The 23,997-nt window shown below is 41.5% G+C and overlaps 1 protein-coding gene across 2 annotated transcripts in view; it reads left to right on the top strand.

Moving 5' to 3' along the window:
• MYH11 (myosin heavy chain 11) overlaps window positions 1-23,997 on the top strand; it is a 118,724-nt gene that overhangs the window by 42,161 nt on the left and 52,566 nt on the right. Inside the window, exons 4-8 of one of the 2 annotated variants that reach the window (XM_036737868.1) lie at window positions 1,423-1,450; window positions 16,827-16,929; window positions 18,560-18,580; window positions 20,768-20,860; window positions 22,163-22,226. In XM_036737868.1, coding sequence (XP_036593763.1) covers window positions 1,423-1,450; window positions 16,827-16,929; window positions 18,560-18,580; window positions 20,768-20,860; window positions 22,163-22,226 — 309 coding nt within the window. The remainder of the gene's footprint in view (window positions 1-1,422; window positions 1,451-16,826; window positions 16,930-18,559; window positions 18,581-20,767; window positions 20,861-22,162; window positions 22,227-23,997) is intronic. The other variant, XM_036737870.1, reaches the window with a different exon arrangement.

Genomic DNA, 23,997 nt, shown 5'->3' on the forward strand with positions numbered 1-23,997 from the left:
CTTATCAGCCCCGGGGCTTGAAGTTCAGATCTGCTCAGGCTTGAGCTTTTCAGCACCTCTTTCCACAATCCCCACAAATACTCAAAGCCCATCCAGCTCCCTGGAGGAATTCCATAAATTTAAAAGGGATGGGAAAGGAGAGAAAGAACAGAAGTTAAAATTCCCTTTGCAGTTTTACCTCTTTTTCCCCCTTCCTTTGGGAGACGTTAGCACCACATGATTCTACCATGAACTAGATCCTTCTGTCACTTGAATGAATGAGTTATTGAGAAGGCTTTGGTTTGAATTTTGCCTCTGGTCACGTGTTATTCTGTGATATTGGGATGACTACTTGTGAGCAGATGAAGATCTAAGAACTTGCGGCTGCATCAGCCTGGTTTGTTTGCCTCTAGGGATTATAAAGCCTGAGGCAAATAGATTCATCTCCAACATATTATATAAAATCCCCAGAGGGTATGCTGCACACAATATTTGCTCCTCTTCATGCCACCTCTCTAGCCTTTGTTCTCACTATCCCTTACTATAGGATTTCTGCTCCAGACACTTCTGTTGATTGGTCCATTCGTTCTCCGTGGAGGGGATATTTGCTTCCTCCCTGGCCCAGAGAACAGAGTTTTTCCTGTCTAACTCTATCTGGCGCAGATGACTCATTCCCATCTGTCCACAAGCTGCTTTGTAATTGTTCTCATTGTCATCTCATGGATAAATCTCCCCAAGATCCCAAGGTCCTTCATGGCACAAACCACATCTTTTAGTTCTTTGGGATCTCCCACCAATCAATATGCCTAGTACAGTGGGTGGTCAGTAATTGCCTGTGGACTATTAGAGACACAAATGGCTCTAGCTTATTCTTTTGCAGGAGTGTTAGGCCATTCTAGGGGTTCTTTCTAGAGACTAAAAGCACTTTTAAAAGAAGTTTGCTGCCCAGAGTCCCAGCTAGGAGGGAGTGCTAACTATAGCATAAAGGAATCACCTATCTGGAGACATTTGAGAAATGGCTGGATGTAGTGCCCCCAGGATTCTCATAGCGCTCTGGAACTGATGCTCCTGGCACCAGGGGTCTTGGATTTCCTTTTGGCTTTGTTCTTTGACTTGCCCCAGGGTTCTGAGCTTTGTCCTTGCCTTGCCCTGGGGCTCTGAGCTTGGTCCCTGACCTGCCCTGGGGTTCTGAGCTTGGTCCGTGACCTGCCTTGAGACTCTGTGCTTGGTCCCTGACCTGCCCTAGGGTTCTGAGTTTGACTGTCAAGGCCTGGGCCTCTCTCTGTGAGCTAGGGATAGTTGGTTAATCCTTCCCCTTACTCCTCACAGATGTGGTGAGGCCGAGTAGGAGACAGGAGAAATTAAAAGTCTTTAAAGTGGCATTAAGAACTCTCAGCTCTTGGTTTGATTCTAATCCTAGGTTTTTTCCTTTTCTGTTCACAGACCGGGAAGATCAGTCTATCCTGTGCACGTAAGTGAAGCTGCTGTTTTCAATCTGTTTAATACACATATGTAGACATGTACTTGTGTTCTGTCTCTGACTTTCCCTCCCTCCCTCCCTCTGATTTATATTATTTTATTTTTTCATTCTGAAACTAACATTGAATAAAATGAGTATTTCCATATACAAAATAGAAGAGAGATATAGGATTTTATATGAAACTGAGAATCCTTCTTAGGAACTGTTTGCTTTTTATTTTAAGCATATGATAACCTCAAAATGTAACTTTCAAAGCTTTATGCCTTTGTTCCCTTCTGGCTTTCCTACTATTCTCTATACTATAATGTGGTAACCTTGTATTTTTCTAAAATTAAATAATTTTTGTCAATTAACAAAAACCTATTTTCTGTCTTTCCTTCCTTCTTTAAAAATAGAAAAGAAAGCAAAAACAAAACAAAACAAAAAAAACCCCTTGAAACAAATATGCGTAGTCAAGAAAAACATATTTTTCTCCATTGGCCACGTGCAAAAACTGTATGTCTTTTTCTGTACCTTGAGTCCAACACTTCTCTGTGAGGAGATGGGTTAATGGGCTTCATTATCAGTCCTCTGAAATCACAGCTGATCATTGCGTTACTCAAAGTTCCTAAATCTTTCAATGTTGTTTGTCTTTACAACGTTGTTATTATTGTTCTGCTAACTTCACTGTACATCAGTTCATACAAGTCTTCCTAGGTTTCTTTCTTTCCCTTTGATTTACTTAGGCCTGAGACCCTGGCAATTCCATTGTCTCTGTGTCTGTCTCAGTTTTTTCAAGATCTATGACCTGACTCCTCCCGCGTCTCTTTCTCTGTTTCTGTCTCCCTGTTTCTCTAAAGTTTGGTTCTTCCAACAAAACTCCATCATTACCACCACCCTACACACAGAGGGAAATTTGACTTTTTAAATGAATGTGCCCCATGATTACAGTCATTGGATTGTTCCCCAGAGATATGGAAGGGGGTAGGGAAGGTGAAGAGTTGACATGGATGAGTAGGAGGTGAGGAGAACTCTACTTTTTTGCCTGTTTCTGAGGAGGAAGGAGCAGTAATGGCTGGAATAAACCCCTGGAAACTTCCTAGGGGCTTGATATCATATGAGTATTCTTGGCCTACTATGTGGAAGCCACCTGAAGACTGAGCTCCGTTGAATATAGCAGGGGTGGGGAACCTGTGGCCCTCTAGGTCCTCAAGTGTGACCCTTTGTGTGAATCCCTAAGGGGATTTGTTCTGTGAAGTTTGGATTCAGTCAAAGGGCCACGCTTGAGGACCTAGAGGGCCACAGGTTCCCCAGCCCTAAAGAGGATAGGGAGAGAATGAAGAATCAATTCCGTTAGTTCTGTTGATGAGCTTGAAAGAGGACTGAAGCTCTATATCCCGAGACAGGTGGAGTTTTCCAGTTGTACCCAGCAAGAAAGATTGGGGCCTTGCTTACTAGCTTCAGTGCATTAAATCTTTGAAGACAGCCAGATGCATCCATGAGTGATATTTGAGGCTAATGATCTAAGAGACCCTAGACTGATTATATTAGGGACTAGAGCTAGCATGAATTGGGTAGAGATAGTTCCCCTCAGGTCCCACTCCTTAGCTGCCACTGAGTTTCCAGGAATGAGTACAGAGACAGGTGTGATACAGATCTCTGCTCCCAGAGGCTATGGATAGGGTAGCTGTCTCTTCTGCGGGAGGTGACTCACTCCCAACAGCTGGATCCTGTATCTCTCCCAGGGCCAAAGTTGACCCTTATAAAAAATGCACTGTTTCTGATGGACTATAGATTACTGCTTTTCTTCCTTTCCCTGAATAAGTTCTTTGTCTTTCATGTAGGGTGATTAATGGATGGCTTGTTCCCCCTCTGGACCCGGTCTCCAGTTAGTTTGTTTTTCCATTTGGGTCAGTTTTTTCCCCTTCTTTTAAAAAAGACAACACAAAAACAAACAAAAATGTCCTAATAGTTGCTCTTGGGCTTTTTTTAGGTGGGTTAGTGTACTACCATCCTTACTTCTACCCTGAAATTATTTTGAATATATACACATATACAAATAATTTGAATATGGATATTTGAATTTGAACAAATATAGCGTGTGTATTTATCTGTATGTGTGTATGTATTTATATAGTTTGTGTTTATTTCTTTATCTGTATGTATGTGTATATATATGTAGTGTGTGTGTGTGTGCATGTGCTACCCTCATCTCCAGTAGAATGTGAGTTCCTTGAAGACTTATTTTCACTTTTGTCTTTGGATCTCCGTCACCTACTGGCACATAGTAGGCCCTTAATAAATGCTTGTAAATTGAATTGTACACAACTAAACCGCTGATGGAAATAAGAACTAGTGCAGTAATTTGGGTTCTAGCTCTATTCACTTGAGGACTTTGGCAACTCCTTAGAGACTCAGTTTCCCTAGCAAAATATGGTGATTCTGCCCACCTTTCTTATCTCAGTGGAATGTAATAAGAATAAAATTAAGTCAGACATGAAAACTGTTACATAAGTTCAAAGTACAGTTAATTTTTTATTTTGCAACATCATTTGAGGGCATAGATCCAAACCAGATCTTTTAAAATTATATTTCACTTTAGAATACACTATTTGTATGTTTTTACTCTGAAGATAAGAGTTCACCTATATGTGACACTTTACATACATTATGTGTTATTTAATTTGTAAGCAGCAGTATTGTGCCCATCTTACAGATGATTCAGAGATGTCACGTGATTTGCTGAGAATCGTACAGCTAGCAAGCGATAAAGACAAGGTTCCAACCTATGTCTCCTTTCCTCCGAGTATGTTCTATCTACCTTACTAGTATGCTTTGCTTCTCATTTACTTGTCAGACCCTAACCTCATACCTACAAAATGTGACATAACAAAATGTCACCAATCCTTGGGAGCCCCTACCTCTTAAAAGGGACTAAGCTTAGAGTAAGAAAATCTGGGTTCTATCCCTGGCTGTGCCACTAATTTACTTTATGATCTTGGGTAAGTGACTTTACTCCTCAAAGCCTCAGGTGCCTGTAAATTGAGGAACTTGGACTAGACACACTCATTAGACTCAGGGGAATTCTTTCCGAGGATAGATGAACTACAAGTTGTAGGTCCTGAGTCACTGTCAATGACCTTTGAAAGCCTGGAGAACCAAAGACAGGCTGTAGGAATTGGGAAAGGCAATCCCCCTGATTTAAGGGGGGGAAAAGGCGAGAAGAGTAAAGTCTGGAAACTATAGGCCTTTGAACTTGACTTCAAGCCCTGGAAGAATTCCAGGATGAATTATAAAAGTGAGAGTTTCTGAAAATCCAGAAAATGTAGTGATCATCTCTCAGAGATAGCATAACTTTATTAAGAACAGGTCGTGCTATGTCCTTTTTGTTTGGACGAAGATACTAGATTGATAGGGGAAGAGAATACTCCAGATATACGTAGTCTGCTACAAACCTCAGTTCAGCTCAGTCATTTTTCAGTCCTGTCTGACTCTCCATGACCCCGTTTGGGGTTTTCTTGGCAAAGACACTGGAGTGGTTTGTCATTTCCTTCTCCAGACCATTTTACAGATGAGGAAACTGAGGCAAACAAAGTTAAGCGCTACAGATCTAAATTCCAGCGAAATATTTAATAAAATGTCTTAGGCAGATTCATTTCTCCTGGGCCAATCACTTCACCGCTATCTTTCTCAGTTTCCCCATCCCCACAAAATGCAGCTAATAATAGCGCCTACCTCTCAGAGTTCTCTAAAAGAGATAATATTTGTGAAGTGCTCTATTTTTTTAAATTATTTTAAAGAGCTGTAAAAATATTAGCTATTCTTGCTATCACTGTTCTCGCCTATGGACAAGGCGGGGAGATGTGGTAGATGATATGATGGGCTGGAGGTCGTTTTGTTTGAATAACTGAACCCTAAGTATGGTCATCAGTGGCTCGATCATGACTCTGAATGAAGGTCTCTAATAGAGGGCCCTAGGTATCTCTGCTTGCCTGTGTGCTGCTTCAAAAAGTTTTTTTAGGGGGCAGCTAGGTGGTGCAGTGAGCAGAGCACTGGCCCTGGAGTCAGGAGGATCTGAGTTCCAATCCGGCCTCAGCCACTTGACACTTACTAGCTGTGTGACCTTGGGCAAGTCACTTAACCCCAATTGCCTTGCCTCCCCACCTCCCCCCCCAAAATTTTTTATCAGTGAGCTGAGTGAACCCAGGGATGGCATGCTTTTCAAATTTACAATGAATAAAAAGCCAGGAGAGATAGCTAACACATTGGACAACTGGGTCAGAATCCAAAAATGATCCTGACGTTGGAATGAATCTAATAGGGATTAATGAGAGATGTTATCTAGTAATCAATGGGCAAGAAGAATTAGATTTCTTCTGCTTGGTCCAGAAGAGCAAAACTGTGAGCAGTGGGTAGAAGTTGCAAATTTAAGATAGATACAAGGAAAAACTTCCTGACAATTATTATTGTCATTCATAATAATAGGTAATATTCATATAGCACTTACATTACGCCAAGTACTTTTGCTCAGCACTTATCTCATTTCATTCCCACAACAACTCTGGGCAGTAGACGCTATTAATATTCCTCTTTTAGAGATGAAGAAACTGAGGCAGACAAAGTTTAAGTGACTTGCCCACACAGCTAGTAAGTGTCTGAGGTCATATTTGAACTTGGATCTTCCTGACTCCAGTCTTGGAACAAACCTCCATGGAATGGGATGTCTTAGGGAGATCATGGATATCCTTTTACTTGAGGTTTTCAAGGGAAGGCTGAATGACCACTTTGGGGAGATGTTATAGAATAGGTACTTGTTCAGGTTTGGGTTGAACTTGTTGGCCTCCAAGGCCCCTTCCTGCTCAGAGAGTCTGTGATCTCTGCTTCTGAGGCCCCTTCCAGCTCTAATATTCCTTGATTTTTAAGATCCTAATATTTAAATGTTTGCCTTCGCTGAGCCAAGTAAAAGTGGATCAGGTGGTCCACAGATGTGCTGAGTGAAAGTATGAAACCAATTTGGGATTTTAAATTTTCTGTGGATTCCAAGATTGTTAAGAGTTAACTACATTTCTCTTATCATGCCGCCCCCACTTGTCTGATTATTTGTAGCCAGCATACACAGTGGGAGGAAATACAATGAAATGGAATGTCCTGGGTCCTAGTCTAGGTTGTAACCATAGAACACATTTCTAGGTCAGAGAAAGGGCCAAGCTGATGAGTTCACCAGTTCCTAAGGCTGGCCTTAGTCAATGAACATTTATTAAGTAGTTACTATGTGCCAAGCACTGTTCTAAGCTCTGGGGATACAAAGAAAAGTAAAAGACAGGCCTTGCCCTCAAGGAGCTTATGTTCTAATGGGGAAGACAACACGTAAACGACTGTATACAAACAAGCTACATACAGGACACATTAGAAATAGTCAATAGAGGGAAGGTATTAGAACTAAGAGTGATTGTGAAGGCTTCTTGTAGAAGGTGGGATTTTAGCTGGAACCTGAAAAGATCTGGGGAAGCCAAGACGCAGAGGATGAAGAGGGAGAACCTTCCAGGTATAGGGTGACCAAGAACCTCTAGGTATTCAGAAATGATGTCCTCTCTGCCACATGGACCCATCCTGCCTGAGAAAAAACAGGGAAATCCAGAGGGATAGTCACTTTGCTGTTAATATTGAACCTTAGAGTGTGAACCATAGGATTCCACGAGGGAAGTCACTCTTCCATGACAGCATGGTCAATTGGAATGAGCACTAGGTTTAGAGTGGGGGAACTGGGTTTAAATCCCACCTTCACTGCTCACTTGCCAAGTGACCTTGGGCAAATCACTTCCCCTCTCTGGGCCTCAGTTTTCTTTCTAATCTATAAAATGAGGAGATTATGCCAGATGACTTTTAAGATCCCTTCCGACTTTAAATCTAAATCTAAACTAGGATTCAGGAAGAGAGAGTGAGGCTGACAACTCTGGGTAACTCTGCCTCACTTAAATCCAATTCTTGAGCAAGTCAAGACATCGCCTTTGACGTCATTGGTTCTCTTAATAAGGAAGGGCCACCACCACCATCACCACCGCCATCAACAACAACAATGAATCAGGTAGTATGCTATAATCCTAGCTGTCATTCCTCATATACTCTCTACTTTCTAGTCTGCAAGGCTGGGAGTGTCTAAGTCCAGGGAGCTAATGAAGAGAATGAGCTGGCCTGGAACCATTCCTGCTCTGCCTGTGGCAGTGCTGAAACAAGAAGGACTTTTTAGGTTATCAGGAGATTATATGAGTTGGCATGAAATATTCTGGCTTTGGTTCAGAGGTAATGACCAGACTCAGTAAGCCAAACAGACAATGCGATCAGGAGTTCTTAGACAGTTAGCTAACTTTTCTGGCTACTGAAATTAAGTAAGGAAGGCTGACGTTTACTTCTAAGTGGGGTTTTTTAGTCTTATTTCCTTTAAATACAATTCGAAGTGAGGATGTGAGCAATCTTGGTCTTTGTGGGCCTCAGTTTTTTCATCTGTAAAATGAGGTAATTGGCCTATCTTGCCTATGAGTTCCCTTTCAGTTCTAGATTGATGATCCAATAAATTTATGTCCGTAAGCAAGTGTGGCAGGGTTAGAGTTAGAAAACATAGCATGCAGGAGGGCTATTGTGGATTGGAGGTTGGAGATGTATAATGTGACGAAATATATGGAATGGGTGGTGAACCCTAAATCTTCACTCAAACACAAGGGTTCTTCCCCTCAGAAACAGTTCCTTCTCTTAAGCATGATAATTAAGTGAGTGAGGGAGCATCACAGGGCATCTTGAGGCTGTGAAGATCTGACTTCCTCTATTTGTGTCAAATAAATTAAGCTACTGTGGGCCAGGAATTCATGTGGGTTTCTTTTCTGGACCAAGTTGATTTAGATGGGTAGAGTGGGAAAGAGGATGGTGTATATTCTTTTAGCAGAGAGGTGGTGGACTATGGATCAGGAATGCTATCTACAATATCAGACATGGTCAGTGTGTCAACTGGTTTTGCTTATCTGCTTTCCTTTGCCACAAAGGAGAGTTATATTGGGGTAGGGTAGTGGAAAATGAGGGGGCAGCTAGGTGGCACAGTGGATACAGCACTGAGCTTGGAATCAGGAAGACTCATTCTCATGAGTTCAAATCTGGTCTCAGACACTTACTAGTTGTATGACCTGTTTGCCTCAGTTTCACCATCTGCAAAATGAGCTGGAGAAGAAAATGGTAAACCACTCCAGTGTCTTTGCAAAGAAAACCCCAAATAGGCTCATGAAGAATCAGACATGACTGAAACTACTCAACAACAATAAAAATTGGAAAATGATGGAAATTTTTAAAAGCCTCAATAAAAACATTCTTTTTTCATGAGAGAGAAAATGGTAGCGGTGTTGTTTTCTCTGAAGATGGCCTGGCAAGAGGAGCAGTAGGATGGGTGGGGGAAGTCAGAATTGTTCTTATCTGGTAGGTGAGGCAGTTCAATATGTATAGGGCTGCAATTCTGGAAAATCCACAAGGCTAACATCAGCTCGTCTAGGAAAGGAGGGGACTGGCCTAGATTTTCCCTAAGGTTCCTTTCAACTCTTACCTTGCTACGATCCTCAGACTTTGGGAAATGATAGTCAGTCAACTATATGTCAATCAAGCATTTATTAAGCACTTAGTAGTGCCAGACAATCGAGCTGACCCCTGAGAATACAGACATAAACAAAAAGAAAGCCAGTCTCTTCCCTCAAGGAGATTACATTCTAACGATGGAGAAATCCCAAGGGGTACAGCCTAGTGTGAAGCGAGGAGATGGCTGGCTTGGGCAGCCTTCTTAAAAGATCAAGGAATTGAAAGGATAATGGTAAGGAGACAGTGCTAAAGAGAAGCAGGGAATGGGAGATTCTGCCCTCCTTCGGAGATTCCTTCCAGTTTGTCGTATCTACATCTATGTCTCTCTCTATACATACATACATACATATATGTACATATACATATATGTATACATATATATGTATGTATGTATGTGTGTGTGTATATATATATATATATATATATAGGGAGAGAGAGAGAGAGAGAGAGAGAGAGAGAGAGAGAGAGAGTTTGTTCATAGTTGTTTGCATGCATTCTCTCTCACTAGACTGTGAGTTCCTTGAGAGCAGGGACTGTCTTTTGCCTTTCTTTGTATCCCTAGCTCTTGGCACTGTGCTTGGTACATAGTAGGTGCTTAATAAATGCCAGTTGATTGAGTGACAATACTATCAATGGAAACTCAGATGAGTCATTTAATCCTCTGTTTAAGCATTATGAAGCTAGAGCTCTTGCAATTCCTTCTAGTCCTCTGGATTCTGTTCTCTAATTCAAGGATCCTGATTCACTCCTCTGTTTAGAGAACCTTACCTGGTTTGGGGGAACAGTCTAGGAAAAGTGAGTTAATTGATTGAGTATTATTCCCATTTTATGGATAGAGATGCTGAGGCCTCAAGAGTTTAAGTAACCTGCCTAGGGTCATGTAGCACAAAGCCTTTCTTTTATAAAAAGTTTTTCATAATCTTGAAAACTGGAGATAGTTGTCATGCGATGCCAACTTGCATACATGATCATTGGTGGCATAGAGGAAAACATTCCACTTAATGAGTCATAATGTGTTTACAAGCTGAGTACAAAGCAACTGACAAAAAAGAAAACTAGCTTGATAACAAGAATTTAACTTTGAGCAAAATACAAATACTTTGAGCAAATCAGGGAGCAAAAATGAGGTTTGTGACTTTTATTGCTGTATACTTAGGTGGAATTACAGGCTCTTCCAGTGTAGTGACAACAGACAGTGAGATTAACATGTTATTATCATTTTCTTAATATGAGTTGTAATAAATTAGCCAGATCCATGGAATAATCCCAAAGATTCCCATCTTCAAAACTGGGCTAATCCTAATTTAAAAAAAGGAAAAAAAAGTTAGACTGCTGGGAAAGGCAGATTAAAAAAAAAGGAATTGAAAAATAGCTTAGGATACTAAAATTGTTTTTCTAAAGCCTTCTGTACACTACCACTCAGGCACAGGTATGCTGACGTTGGCATTTGGAGGAAGAAGTAGTAAAAGTTTTGTGGGGTGACTGATACTGTGGTCCTTGCTCTAAGACTATAATACACGTGAGACAGCATCGTATGGCGGAATATATGCTAAATTTGGAGTCAAAGGCTATGAGTTCAAATTCTAGCTGTGACATTTACTGCCTGTGTAACCCTGGACATGTCACTGAAACTCTGGGGGTGAGAGTTTTCTCATCTATAAGATGAGGGGTTTGGCCTAGATAACGTCTAAGGCAGGTTTTTAACTTTTTTGTGCATCATAGACCCTTTTGGAAAGTCTGGGTGAAGCTTATGTACCTTCTCTCACAATAATGTTTTAAAATGCATAAAATAAGATATATAAGATTAAAAAGGAACCTAATTATAATGAAATACCATTATAAAAATATATTTTTTAAAATTACCTATATTCACAGACTTCTAGGTTAAGAACCAGGGCAGCTAGGTGGCACAGCAGATAGAGCGCTGGGCCTGGAGTCAGGAAAACCTGAGTTCAAATCTAGCCTCAGACACTTATTAGCCGTGTGACCCTGGGCAATTCAGTTAACCCTGTTTGTCTCAGTTACTCATCTGTAAAATGAACTGTGGAAGAACACGGCAAACCACTCCAGTATCTTTGCCAAGAAAACCCCAAATGGGGTCATGAAGAGTTAGACATGTTGTTGAGTTGATTTTCAATTAACAAGGTCAAGAACCCCAGCTCCAGGGTCTGTTTCTGCTCTAAATCTATCTGTCATTATTTGGACAAATTGTAAGAATCATCCAAAAATTATTTGGTTTTGGTTTGATAGTGAGCACATTCTGTGGTTATTTTCAGCAGAATTATCTCCCTTATTATGCCTAGTTTCAGGTGATGTGATAAAGCTAATGCAGTCTCAGACTGCTTTAAGAGAGGCCCATCATACTCTGCTTTGGTCAGACAGTATCTGGAATGTTGTGATGCATTTCAGGTACCATCTGAAGCAAGTCCAGAGAGGAGAAACCAGAACAATGAAGGGCCTCTAGCTCATGCCGTGTAAGAATCAGCTGAAGGAATTGGGGCCTTTTTATCTTGGAGAAGTCTCTAGTTGTCTTCAAATACTTGAAAGTCCACCTTGTAGGAGAGAGATTCAATTTATTCTGTTTGTCCCCAAGGCGCAGAACTAGGAGGAATGGGTTGGAGTTACAACGGAGCAAATTTAGGCTTCATATAAAGAAAAGCTTCCTAACAATTAGAGCTATGCTAACATGAAATAGACTCCTGTCAGTAGTGGGTTTCCCATCATTAGAATTCTGTAAGGAGACGTTACAGGGGCCGAGCACCTGTGGCCTCAAGGCCACATGTGGCCCTCTAGGTCCTCTTTGATGGAAGGGCCACACTTGAGGACCTAGAGGGCCACATGTGCCCTTGAGGCCACAGGTCCCCCACCCCGGTTAGATGATCATTTCTCTGGTGTGTTGTAGCAGGGATTCTTTTTGGGCTATCAGTTGGACCATTGGCTGCCAGGGTGCCTTCCAACCCTGAAATTCTGTGATCTGTGAATAAGAAGGACATTTTAGAAGGACAAGGGGTGAGGAAGGAGAGCTAGAAACAACCTAAGCCCCAGAGAATTCTGGAAACAGGCCATGGTTCAGAACACTTTTTACTTTCTCAGCAAAAGTAAACATGTCCCCAGAATACCACATGGAAACTTTGGTAATGCCTTTGGGAAACAAAGGGTTAAGCAGTGTATTCCAAGAATCTATGCTGAGTTCCAGAGGCCCTACAGCATGACAGGGTAATTAAAAGGGAAAAGATGCCATATATGGCAATACTTCCAGGGACTTAAGAAAGGGAGATGGGCACGGTTACCCTTGCCCAGAGAGAAAGGAGAAGCAGTTTAGAGAATTACTAGCTCTGTACCAGAGAGCCAACTTGGAAGCCAGGGGGTGGGAAAGAGAGATTTTTTATTTTTCCAAAGAAACAGTGATCTGACTGGTAAATCAATTTGAAAACCTATTGGTCTGCTTTGTTTGGAAGTTTGCCTGGGATATTCTTTTTTTTTTATCAATAAAACATGAAACTGGCTTAGTCAAGCAACAAACACAGGATAAACTAGATTTCCAAACTCTGGGCTCAATACCTTCTCCCCAAAGTGGGGGACGAGACCCTCGCATGGAACATGCCTGAGTGTTAAATTGTGAAAGGGAGAAGATAGGGGAAAAAAACACATTCAAGGTGGAAAATTTTAAATTAATCCTAGAAAAGAAGGGTGGTGAATATCTAAGTACCTAGATATTGGTTCAACTGGGTGGCACGGCAGGTAGAGTATTGGACCTAGACTCAGGAAGACCTGAGTTCAAATCCAGCCATAGATACTTCCTAAGGTGTGTGACCTTGGGCAAGTCATTCACCTCTGCCTCAGTTTCTTCATTTGTAAAATAGGGATAATAATAGCACCTGCCTCCCAGGGTTGTTGTGAGGATCAAATGAGATAATACTGGTAGATTGCTTTGCAAACTTTAAAGTTTCGTAGTGTTATATTGGAGCCGGCTTACTATGAATTATTAAATTTCCAGTGTGAGCATTTACGCCTCAGTAATCAGCACATGCTACAAATCAAGGCTTGATTTATTGTTTCATTGATTGTCTAGACTTAAGAAAGTAATGGGGAAAATGTCAACGATGAGGATTGAACTTAAATATGTGTCATGTATATGGTATTTTTTCCCTAGAGAGCAGATTGTTAAACATTTACCAGCATACCCCTCGCGCTGTGTGAATGCTAGCTGTTATTGTTGTCGATTGCAACCTACCTCTCTACCTTTGTGTGGTATTTCTATGTATATTCAGGTTCTATGTGAGATGTACCATATGCCTGCATCTTTATAAGAAGTATACACATCTGTTTGTGCCTTTGGTGTGCCTCAGTGTCCTAAAAAAATCTCTCCTTACTCTCAGTCAATCAAAACTCTGGACCCCTCAGTCCTTTTTTTTTTTTTTGGCTAGGTATTATGAGATTAGGGTAAAGTAATTCACACTAAAGTGTGACAGGCTTAATTCTAGGGTGTTAGGTGGGGGAGGGAGGGAGAAAATTGAGGGGTAGAGAATGGGCATATGAAAGAAAAATATGTTAATCCAATTAAATGTTTTAAAAAAATAGCCAGTATGGGGAGAAGTTTTTAAGCTGACTGGTTCCTTTCCGACCTCACTGACTAATTCCCACCCTGACCTACAAACATCCTCCTCCCCTCCCCTGCCTTTCCAGGACAGCAGGACTATATCATCCCACCTCTGAAAGGTTGCCAATCCTACTCACTTCCCAGCCCTGTGATCTCATAGGTTAGGGGGTTCTCAGAGTAGAAGTTCTGCTGATGTAGCTCTGTGCTACAATATATAGTCTTAGACAGGTACTGAGGGCGCTAAAAGGTTAAGTAACTTGGCCAGGGTCACAAAGGCAGGACCCGAACTCAGGTCTTTCTGACTCAAGACCAGATCACTATCTACTAGACCAGGGCTGTCCAACTTTAGATTTTTATTGAAACAATAGATAATATATTTTGGTTTGCCATTTTAATGAGAGCTCTGCGGTAGCTCAGCTTTGGTTTTTGAAGCATTTATGTAAATTTCTAAGCTTGTAGGCGGCTGCATAACTCACACTGCTGGCCGCATGCAGCCCGCGGGCTGCATTTTGAACAGCCCTGTACTAGACCATGCTGCCTTTCCCATCCCTGTTGTTGGTATCTCCTAGAGGCCAGGGGACATGACATGGATATAATGTCCTTGGAGCACGTAAGATCATCCCTCTGATGGTCAGTAGAACTGGGTCCCATTTCTGTGCTTGACTGTCCCTAATTGTGTCACTAGACATGAAGTCAAAAGACCTGGGAGAGGCCACTGTACCACTCAGAGTTCTCAGTTCCTTCCTGGTAAAATAATGTTATAGAGGAAATATTGATGGGGATGCATGCCCTCCACTCCGTGATGGAGGGGTGATGTACAGAATGAGGCAAACATTTTTGGACATTCCCAGTGTGGAAATTCATTCTGTTTGACTATACCTATTTGTCACAAGCGTTCTGTTTTTCTTTTTTCTAATGATGAGGGGAGAAAGTCGAGGGGATGAGGGGGGCTGGCAACAAAAGAAAAGAAAGAAAGAGGGTTATTGGGGCATTAAAAATGCACAGAAGAAAGCAAAAGGAAGGACAGAAGGAAACAAAACAAGTAGGACAAGTATGAAAGTTTAATGTTAAATTTATTTTATACTTAAAAAAGGAAAAGCAAGCATTTCATAATGAAAATTCCAAGTTTCATGTTTTCCTCTTTTTTCAGTTCTATATATGGAAATTCAGTTTGTATATGGAAATGCTCATTTTACTTGGGGTTTATTAAATCCAGTTTTTTAAAGATTAAAAAAAATGGGCAGCTAGATGGAGCAATGGCCAGGGGGGCCAGGCCTGGAGTTAGGAAGACTAGAGTTCAAATTTGACCTCAGACCCTTACTAGCTGTGTGACCCTGGGCAAGTCACTTAACCCTGTTTGCCTCAGTTTCCTTATATGTAAAATGATCTGGAGAAGGAAATGGCAAACTACTCCAATATCTTTGCCAAGAAAACCCCAAATAGGGCTAGGAAGAGATGGACATGACTGAAATGACTCAACAAAAAATAATATGAGGGGGTTCAACCAGATGATGTCTAAGATCCATTCTAGCACAGCAATTCAGTGTGTCTAATTGTGGTGAAGATGATTTCCTTTCTTTTGCCATATTTTTTTCTTCCTTTTACATAAAATGAGAACACAAACCTTGGTCTTTCACCCAACCCATAAGCTTGTTTACAAGGAAAAAAATTATATATGTGAAAAAATTTTAAATAATCTCACTATTAAAACATGCAAAATATTTTTTTTTAAATTGCTACCAGGAATCTGATGCTCACTTTTCCTAACTTAAAACCTAAGAGAAATTGAGTCTTCCTATGAGCTATCTTCTGGATAAGGGAGGTCAACAGGATTATGTACAGAAAGATAGTGCATGTACTTCTTTTCTTTTTGGGTTTAACATGAGTAATTCTTAATGAGGCCCCAGTAGAGGAATTTAATTTCTTCATTTCCTAATTAGGAAAAAGATCAGGAACTGTAATAGTTCTGGTGGCATCGTTTCAGTTCCAGAGAAGCCTTGAACCTGACCCTGAGGGCAAACAGACTTCTTTCAAAACTCTTTTTAACTATCTCTTAAGGAACAGAAAAGGAAGGGATCTGGAGAAGTGTGCCAGGCAAGGAGGGAAACGACAGAGGAAAAAAGTTTAAGCTGTATGCCTTTTTCCTTTTCCCCTCCCTTCCATTTCACTAAAGGCTTGATGGTCACAACATTGTCACCTTCCTTCTAACAGTGAGGTCACTTCTCATCCAAGCTGCCTGGTTACCAAGGCTAGGTTTTGCTGAACCTCCAGAGACTCTGCCTGTGGACCTAAACTTGTGGAACGTAGGTCTAGACTAGAGCTTGTAGTTTGTACATCTATAAGTTCGTAGACCTTGGGGGTCACCTGGTCCAATCTCCTCATTTTACAAAGGAGGAAAAGCAAAGCAAGAAAGGGCCAAGTTACTCGCTGCCCAAGGTCACGCAGCTATAGAGAATAGCAGAGCCAGGATTCGAACCTGGCTTCTTTGATTCCAAATTCCATAACACCATTCTGCTTCGTATGAGAAAACATATTGAACGTATGCCTCCTCTGTGCAGGACTTGTCCCATCCTATTCTGGGCCCCTTTTTTTTGGAGGGGGGAAGGCAAGGCAGTTGGGATTAAGTGACTTGCCCAAGATCACGCAGCTAGTAAGTGTCAGATATCTGAGGCTAGATTTGAGCTCAGGTCCTCCTGAGTCCAGGACCAGTGCTCTATTCACTGTGCCACCTAGCTGTCCCCAGCCCCTTTCTTGAGACTATTTTCTACTTAAATGGGAAGTTCATGGTTAATAATATTAAGGCTAATAATACTGCTGATGTTTAATATTCTGTTACTTCTAAATAATTTGGATTTCAATTAGCCGGTTGTATTAATTGCTGCTTCTCTTTTCCTCCCCTTCCCCATAACTGTTGCTTTATATTTACTTTGTATATCTTTGTTATACCTACATATGTATGTGTTGTTTCTTCCAGTAGAATGCAGATGGCTTGAGGGCTCCGAGCAGTGCCTGGCACGTAGTGGGTGCTTTAGAAATGCTCTTTGATTGACTGGATTCTAATCCAAACTCCTGCTATAGGCTTCTTCCAATAAGCTGTTCCTGATGTTTTTTCTGATTTCTCCTCCTGCCTGTCAGTGGGCAGAGAGCATCATGGTCTACTGTTTCCATGTCTTTCAGAGGTGAATCTGGAGCTGGGAAAACAGAAAACACCAAAAAGGTCATCCAGTATCTGGCTGTGGTAGCTTCCTCCCATAAGGGCAAAAAGGACACAAGCATCACTGTAAGTGGCCTCTTCCTTTCTTTGGGGGTTTGCACTGCAGATTGACCAGGGGTAGGAAAAAAAGGCTTAATTTGTGGCTACCTGGATGCCTTTTCAGAGATATAACCCATTAAGAACGTGCAATTATGTCAAGGCTTTGGGGTCTATGGAAAAAAGGTGAGGGGAGGAAAGTCTTGTTTGAAGGGCTCTTAGGCCTAAAACAGGAATGTATTTTGCTGAGAGAAAAGCCTTCATAGCTGCCACATGTATAATGCCTATTTATAGCAGAGCCTTGCATGAGCTCAACTCTGCAAGGACCTGGACTCTGAAGGCATGTTTGCTCTCTCAAAGCCAGTCAGCCTAGAGAAAACTGAAATAAGTTGTCCTCTCACAAGTGACGATTTCAGGGAAGCACAACTTTCTAATAAGATTTCTCAGTTGTAATATGGATTTTGCTCATTTCTACGTGTATCCCTGTTTCTTCTTCTCTGAGAAAGAAAGGAGAAACTCAAACAGGCTGGCATGGGGGAAGGACCCTCTAGTCGTTCCCTGATGATTCTGGGACTTCTGATCCATTCAGTTAGTGGATTATCTAAGGCCCTTTCTGAATCCTTCTGGATTCTATTACTTTTCCTTCCTTAAAGCCAGCCTCTAGACTGTGCCTCTTCATGTTAGCCTGGTACCAGAGAAGAAGTGAAAAACTAATCTGGAATTAGTCCATTTTATCTATCTGACAGCACCCACATCTCTGCCAAGAGCTTTGGTGAATGGAAGAGGCCGAGATGAGTTTTGGGGATTGCCTGCGGAGTTCATTGGTCCCTGCTCACCCTTATCTATTATTTACTATAGATTATCATGACTTAATTCTGTAACCATCTAAAAGTTTAGCTTGCCTTTATGTCATAGAGCCAGAGACGTGACAAAGAACAGAAATTCAGAGATATCTAGAGAGAGCTAATGTTTCTTGCTGTGGCCTGTCCCTGTGGCTCTGGGTTCCTATTCAATCTTAAAACCCAAACAAGAAAAACCATTTCCCTGTATTTCAACCTTAAACTGTAATATTCAAGTTAGTCTCTGACTATGGGAAGAGCCAGAGACTGTCCTATACTACAGTTTATCATTGTGGGTCACCAAGAAGATTCTACTATCTCCACCCACTCTTGCCAATTTAGTGGGTAATATACTGGATTTAGAGGCAGGAAGACCAGCGTTCACATCCTACCTTTTATACTTACTAGCTGTATGACGCTGGGCAAGTCATTTTAAATTCTTCTGTAAAATAGGGACTAGGGAGACTAGATATCCTATGAGCTTATGACTTTATGCCTGCTCAGTCCTAAGGCCGAGAGAACATTTTAGCCCTTTTTTTTCTGAATTGAAAGATGTGACTGTGTTCTTAGTAGTTTAAAAAGAGAGAGAGAGAGAGAGAGAGAGAGAGAGAGAGAGAAGGGAATAGAAGGAATGAGTAAGGAATGTGTGTCCATTTTCCTAGGAAAACTATACTGGGGTTGTTGAGCTGTGTGTGTGTGTGTGTGTGTGTGTGTGTAGGGGGGTGGAAATAAAGAGACATAAGTAAATACCCACAAGACCCAATGTTTATGTGACTGAAATAACATTGACATTTGTTTTATGCCACATTATTCAACTACAGCAAGGCCCATCTTTTGCTTACGTGAGTAAATGAATTAGAGTGTGTTTTCTTCAGTGTGCTTGGGAAGGCACAGAGTATAGATCTGCATGCTGTTGTTGCACCAACAGTGCCCGTAGTTGATGGTAGAACGTGTTAGGTTCTTGTGTTTCACAACCCGAAGCAACAGTAGCACTCGTTAGTATGTTCGCACATGGACCCTGCCTGTGTCAGACTCCTCCGAGAGAATTTGTTGTCTGACATTTGCAGAGGTTTCTTTGGAATTCCCATCCTTATCTGCCTGTGATGGGTTTTCCTTATCCAAATGAATTTCCCTACGATCCTGAAAGAGCCGATCAGCCTGAAATTTGACCACCAAAACTTCCGATTGAAACAATCAAAAGATTTCTGTCCTGTCAGGTTGAGCTTTTTAGGACTGTTGTGAAATATACCCTCCACTCTCGAGGTTTGATTGATAAAAAATATAGCCTTGGCATGCCTGTCGTCTCCCCCAGTGGGACCGTGCTTCTAAAGCGGTGTCCCTGTGCATGCGTTTGCAGTGCTGTTTGTGATGTCTGTCTGTCTGTCTGTCTGTCCGTTCGTCTTGGCATGTCCTTCTACCCACCAGCTCTGCTCAGCCTCAAGACATAAAGCTTCCAGAACAGCCATTCTGATTTGCAAAATGCAAGCTCTAGTGGCAGGATAATAAGATTGATCACTGGAGCCACTAGCTATCCAACAACACCAGGTCTTGCCAGAATTATAATTAAGAGTCAAGGGGCTAGAAGCCAGAATTCTAGGATTATAAGACCATTAGCGGTCATCTTTTCCATCTTCTTGGCTCTAGGTATGACTGCACTTAACTCATCCCAGACATAAAATGAGGGGGTTGAATTAGACAAGCACTGAGGTCCTTTCCAGATATAAATCTATGATCCTATGACAGGGGAAATTAACTTTTTTGAAAGCTTGCCTGGGAAGGATAGCACTAGGCTCCACTGTAAGTAGCTTGCTTGATAGCAAGTTAGCTAGGATTGTATAGACCAGCTCCATAACAGGGGGTTAAAGAAAGGTTTTTCTCATCTTTCCTCACTTGGAGAAGCAGATAGAGAAACCACAAACCCTAAACTGCAACTTTCCATGTATCTGGTAAAGGGGAATTCCAGCAGTTATTAACAATTTCTGTGGAAATGTTTTCTACTTTTTAAAAATCATTTTTATTTTTGTAGGGACATCCTGGGAATCTTGGGGGTGGTAGTGTATTTATAAATATACATATAAATAAATAGTAGCTTCCTATCTCATTTCCCCAGAGCAAATAGAGCAAGGAGAAAATTCTGTCATTTACCTTTGTCTGAAAATCCTTCTCAGCTCAGAGAGTTGAAATCCCAGAGACCTGAGCCAAGATGCCCCGAAGTGAAAAGATTGTTTCAACAAGGGAGGGAAGACTAAGCATATACTAATAAGGAGGCAGAATAATACAAGGCCCTAAGAAATGAATCCTTTCCAGCCAACTGGAAGAATGCATAAGCATGTCTCTTTGGCAGGCAAACCTGATGTACTGTGATGCTGGAATCAGGCTAAGGGACCACAAAGTGCATATTTGCTTTTCTGGCATGACCTGTCTAATTAGCTATTATTCCCTGTCATCATTAACAACATGGCTCCATTTTTGTGCATGGGAGCCCATGGTCCAACAGAGAGACAAAGTGGTTGTTTCTATTCTCAGCCGCATTTTAACCTGATTAATGGAGCTGACGCAGTATGCTTTGTAGCTTTCTGCTGCTGTTAGATTAAAGCGACTCCTGGCAGGTTTTTCTAATGATATCCTCATTTTCCTTACAAAATAAAAAATAAAACAGAAAGCAAACCTGAAGAAGAAATCTCTACCTGTTTTGTTTGCCTTGCAAAAAAAAAAATTTAACCAAAAAAACATTACTTTGTGGTTTAGCTTAGAATAGCAGTGATGTTCCAGAGATAAGTATGCTTTGATCTTTGAAGCGAACAGTGTTAAAGGGTAAACTTCTTTATACAGCCAGCAGAAGCCATACTCTTTCTTCCCTGTGACATTCAGATGATTAAGGACACGCAAAATATCCCCTAGGAACAACCTAAAGGGTAGTAACAAGAATAATACACAGGGTAAATGGAGTCTATTATCGACACCATCAGGAGCAGAAGCGTTAGGGTTTATGTTGACTTCTCTGATAACTAAATGTGAATGAATTTTAGGGTGAGCTGGAAAAACAACTTCTACAAGCGAACCCTATTCTGGAAGCTTTCGGCAATGCCAAAACCGTGAAGAACGACAACTCCTCGAGATTCGTAAGTAGCCAGAATACCCAGGGTTCCTGCGGAGGGCGAGTGCTAGGGTGGCGTCTCCCAGCTTGAATAAGCATGCAGGGCAAGTCAGAGTGGATCAGGATGGCAATGTGACCCTAATGCTCTGCCTCAGTTCCTTCAATCTACTGGTCTCCAATCTGTAGCGCTTTAAGAGTGCCTCACTTCCCCGCCCCATTCTCTATTGAGCACTTCTGGTGTGAAGGAACTCTGATTGGGAAGTAGATGGATGAGGAGATGCAGAGAAGAGGGTGGGGAAATAAGAAAGATGTTGAACTTGAAAATGGCCTTGGAGTAAACTGGGCATCTCCTCATGCATATGCAAATTGAATGGCAGTTATACGTAGCCTCCATTAAGGAAGAATGTTTAGAATCCATTCATGCTTTTGTGACTCCGTGCCCTCCCTACACCCCCAACCTAATTCTCATATCTCTCCATAGTTCTTGGGGAAAATGTTACGGCAATCACCGCTGCATTCATTAAAGATGCTCTTTCCTTCCTTCTCAATGATCACCCAACCAAGTGGAATACCTTTAAATGACTCAAGCAAGGGTCTCCACAAACATTTTCCCCCAAGGGCCACAAGTTATTTTCATTTTTCTGAGTATAATTTCCCTCTCCCTCCAGGACTGGGCTCTTCTATATATTCATTTTTTCATACTCAGTCTTAGTAAAGAGTATAAGTTAGGGCAACCCCTCTGATGTGGTATGAGATGTCCTGTATCTGGGAATCAGAAATATGGAGCCAAAGTTATCCCTCAGATCCTCATATGCAGGTGCATTGGAGAGAACTACCTAAGATATAGCCTTGTGGTACAGTGGGAGGGGTCCTGAACTTGAAGGCATAAAACCCAAGTTTGATTTTTGTCTCTTCCCCTTACATTTGTGACCTGGGGCAAGTCACTTGACTTAAGGGAGATACCCTTTGAAATTCCTTCCAACTTTGGATCTTTGATCATACAAAGTGACCTGAGAACAAATAGGAGCCTACTCGCTGCATTCTAGCATAACATGCTTTTTAACGGAGGAGATTGATGGCAGGTGGCCCAGTAGCTGAACGAGATCTGGCCTGGTTGCTGGCTGACCCAGTACCGTCCATAGATGTCACTTGGTTTTATCTAAGGAGTACAATAGAGATGTTCTCAATCCCGGGGGAGCAGGGGGATTCAGTTCTGTTAAATAAGCAATTGAGAATGTGTTTTCTGACTTGTTCCTTTCATTCTTAAAGCATAGCATTGAAGCAGATTAATTAGTAGCCATACAAAAACGTATCTTCTCATTGGTAGGGCAAATTCATTCGCATCAACTTTGATGTCACGGGCTACATCGTGGGAGCCAACATTGAAACATGTATCCTTTACAGTAGACTGGAAAACATGGAATTCTACTAGAGAGGGCTGAGGGGAGTGATGTCAGCGGTCATACTGGACATCTAAGAAGGGCAAAAATTATTGTGGATGGCATGAGCAGATGAGAAGAGCCTCTATCCATGTGGTTGCCCCTTTCTTTTCTCTAAAGTAGCTGCAGTCAGAGGTTTGGCTGAAGTGGGAATACTGGGGTATGCCAAGAGGGTCACTATTGAATTAAGGAGCATCTTAAGCAACATTTAATGACTTTGTTTACAGAAATCTCACCTTGGCATGCCATTGCTGCTCAGAGAATACTTACCTGGCAGAATATGGGCATTATAAACGTTTTTAGCAAAAACTTTTCATCTCTTCACATTTTGGGACCTCAGTTTTCTCATCTGTTACATGAGGGTACTGGATCTAAGGTGGCATGCATGGTAAAGTACAAAACAGAGCTGGAGTATCTGGTAAAGGACCTGGACCCAAATCTTGAGTCTACTGCTCATTACCTATATGACCCTAAATACCCAGTCTGGGCTTCCATTTACCCTTCTCTAAAAAGAGGGAAATGGATTAGATGACCTCTAACCCATGAGCCTACAATGAGGTGGTATCTAAATTCCCTTCTAATATTCTTAGTCCATAATTCTTTTATCTCTCATCCTCCTAAAAATATAAAATTAATTTAACATTTATATGAGGGAGAGCTGCACATAGCAGTTGGTGTTTTCTTGCACATAAATTTAAGGACTCAGGAACTATATGCCTGTGTCCATAGTCCAAGTTAAAAATGAGATAATTATCTATATAATTCAGGCAAAATCCCTATCAGTGAAGAAAAGAGAATTTGGGGTGTGGACTGCTGCTCATCATGCTTCTCTGTCCAGCCTTATCCATAGAATTTTCCTTGTCTTTCACATCACTGTTCAACAGAATCTGCTTTCTTTCTTTGACTGGTAGTTAGTTCTCCCTTCCCCACTACTCCTTCCCCTCCGTCCCAAAGTTGTAACTAGGGCAGAGTAACTGGGGCTTTGACAAAAAGTATGCAACAGGCTGTTAGAAGTTAGAACTGTCTGAGCTTAGTCCTTGGTTAGAAAGTTTCATTAGTTAAAATAGGAAGCCTCTACATGGTGCACTTACTCCCCTTTCCTCCAACAGCCACACCCTAATTGAGCCATGTAACCTTAGGCAAGTCACTTAACCTCTCCTAGCCAGTTTCCTCATCTATAAAAGGGGGAAATGGACAACTAGATGGTGCAGTGGATAGAATGCCAGGCCTGGAGTCAGGAAGACCTGGGTTCAAATCTGGCTTCAGACACTTACTAGCTGTGTGACCCTGGGCAAGTCACTTAACTCTGTTGGCCTCAGTTTCCTCAGCTGTAAAATGATATGGAGGAGGAAATGGCAAACCTCTCTAGTATCTTTGCCAAGAAACCTCAAATGGGGTCATGAAGAGTTGGACGTGACTGAAACGTCAATAGTACCTACTTCTCTGGGTTATTGTGAGGATCAAATAAAATAACATATATAAAGCACTTTGCAAAACCTTAAAGCACTATGTAATTGCTAGCTATTATTTTTTACTACAAAGTCGCTCAGCTTGCCCCAGGAGTCAGAATTGCTAGTTATAGATCTGCCAACCCCTAATCAAATGAGATAATATTTGTAAAGCACTTAGGGCAGTATCTGGCCTCTAGTGGGTACTTAATAAATGTTTCTTCTCTCTTCTTTCCCCTCTTCCCTTCCCCTAAACTCTCATTCCTGATACATCT

This window comes from Trichosurus vulpecula, chromosome 9 (assembly GCF_011100635.1).
Source record: "Trichosurus vulpecula isolate mTriVul1 chromosome 9, mTriVul1.pri, whole genome shotgun sequence".
Classification (NCBI taxonomy): domain Eukaryota; kingdom Metazoa; phylum Chordata; class Mammalia; order Diprotodontia; family Phalangeridae; genus Trichosurus; species Trichosurus vulpecula.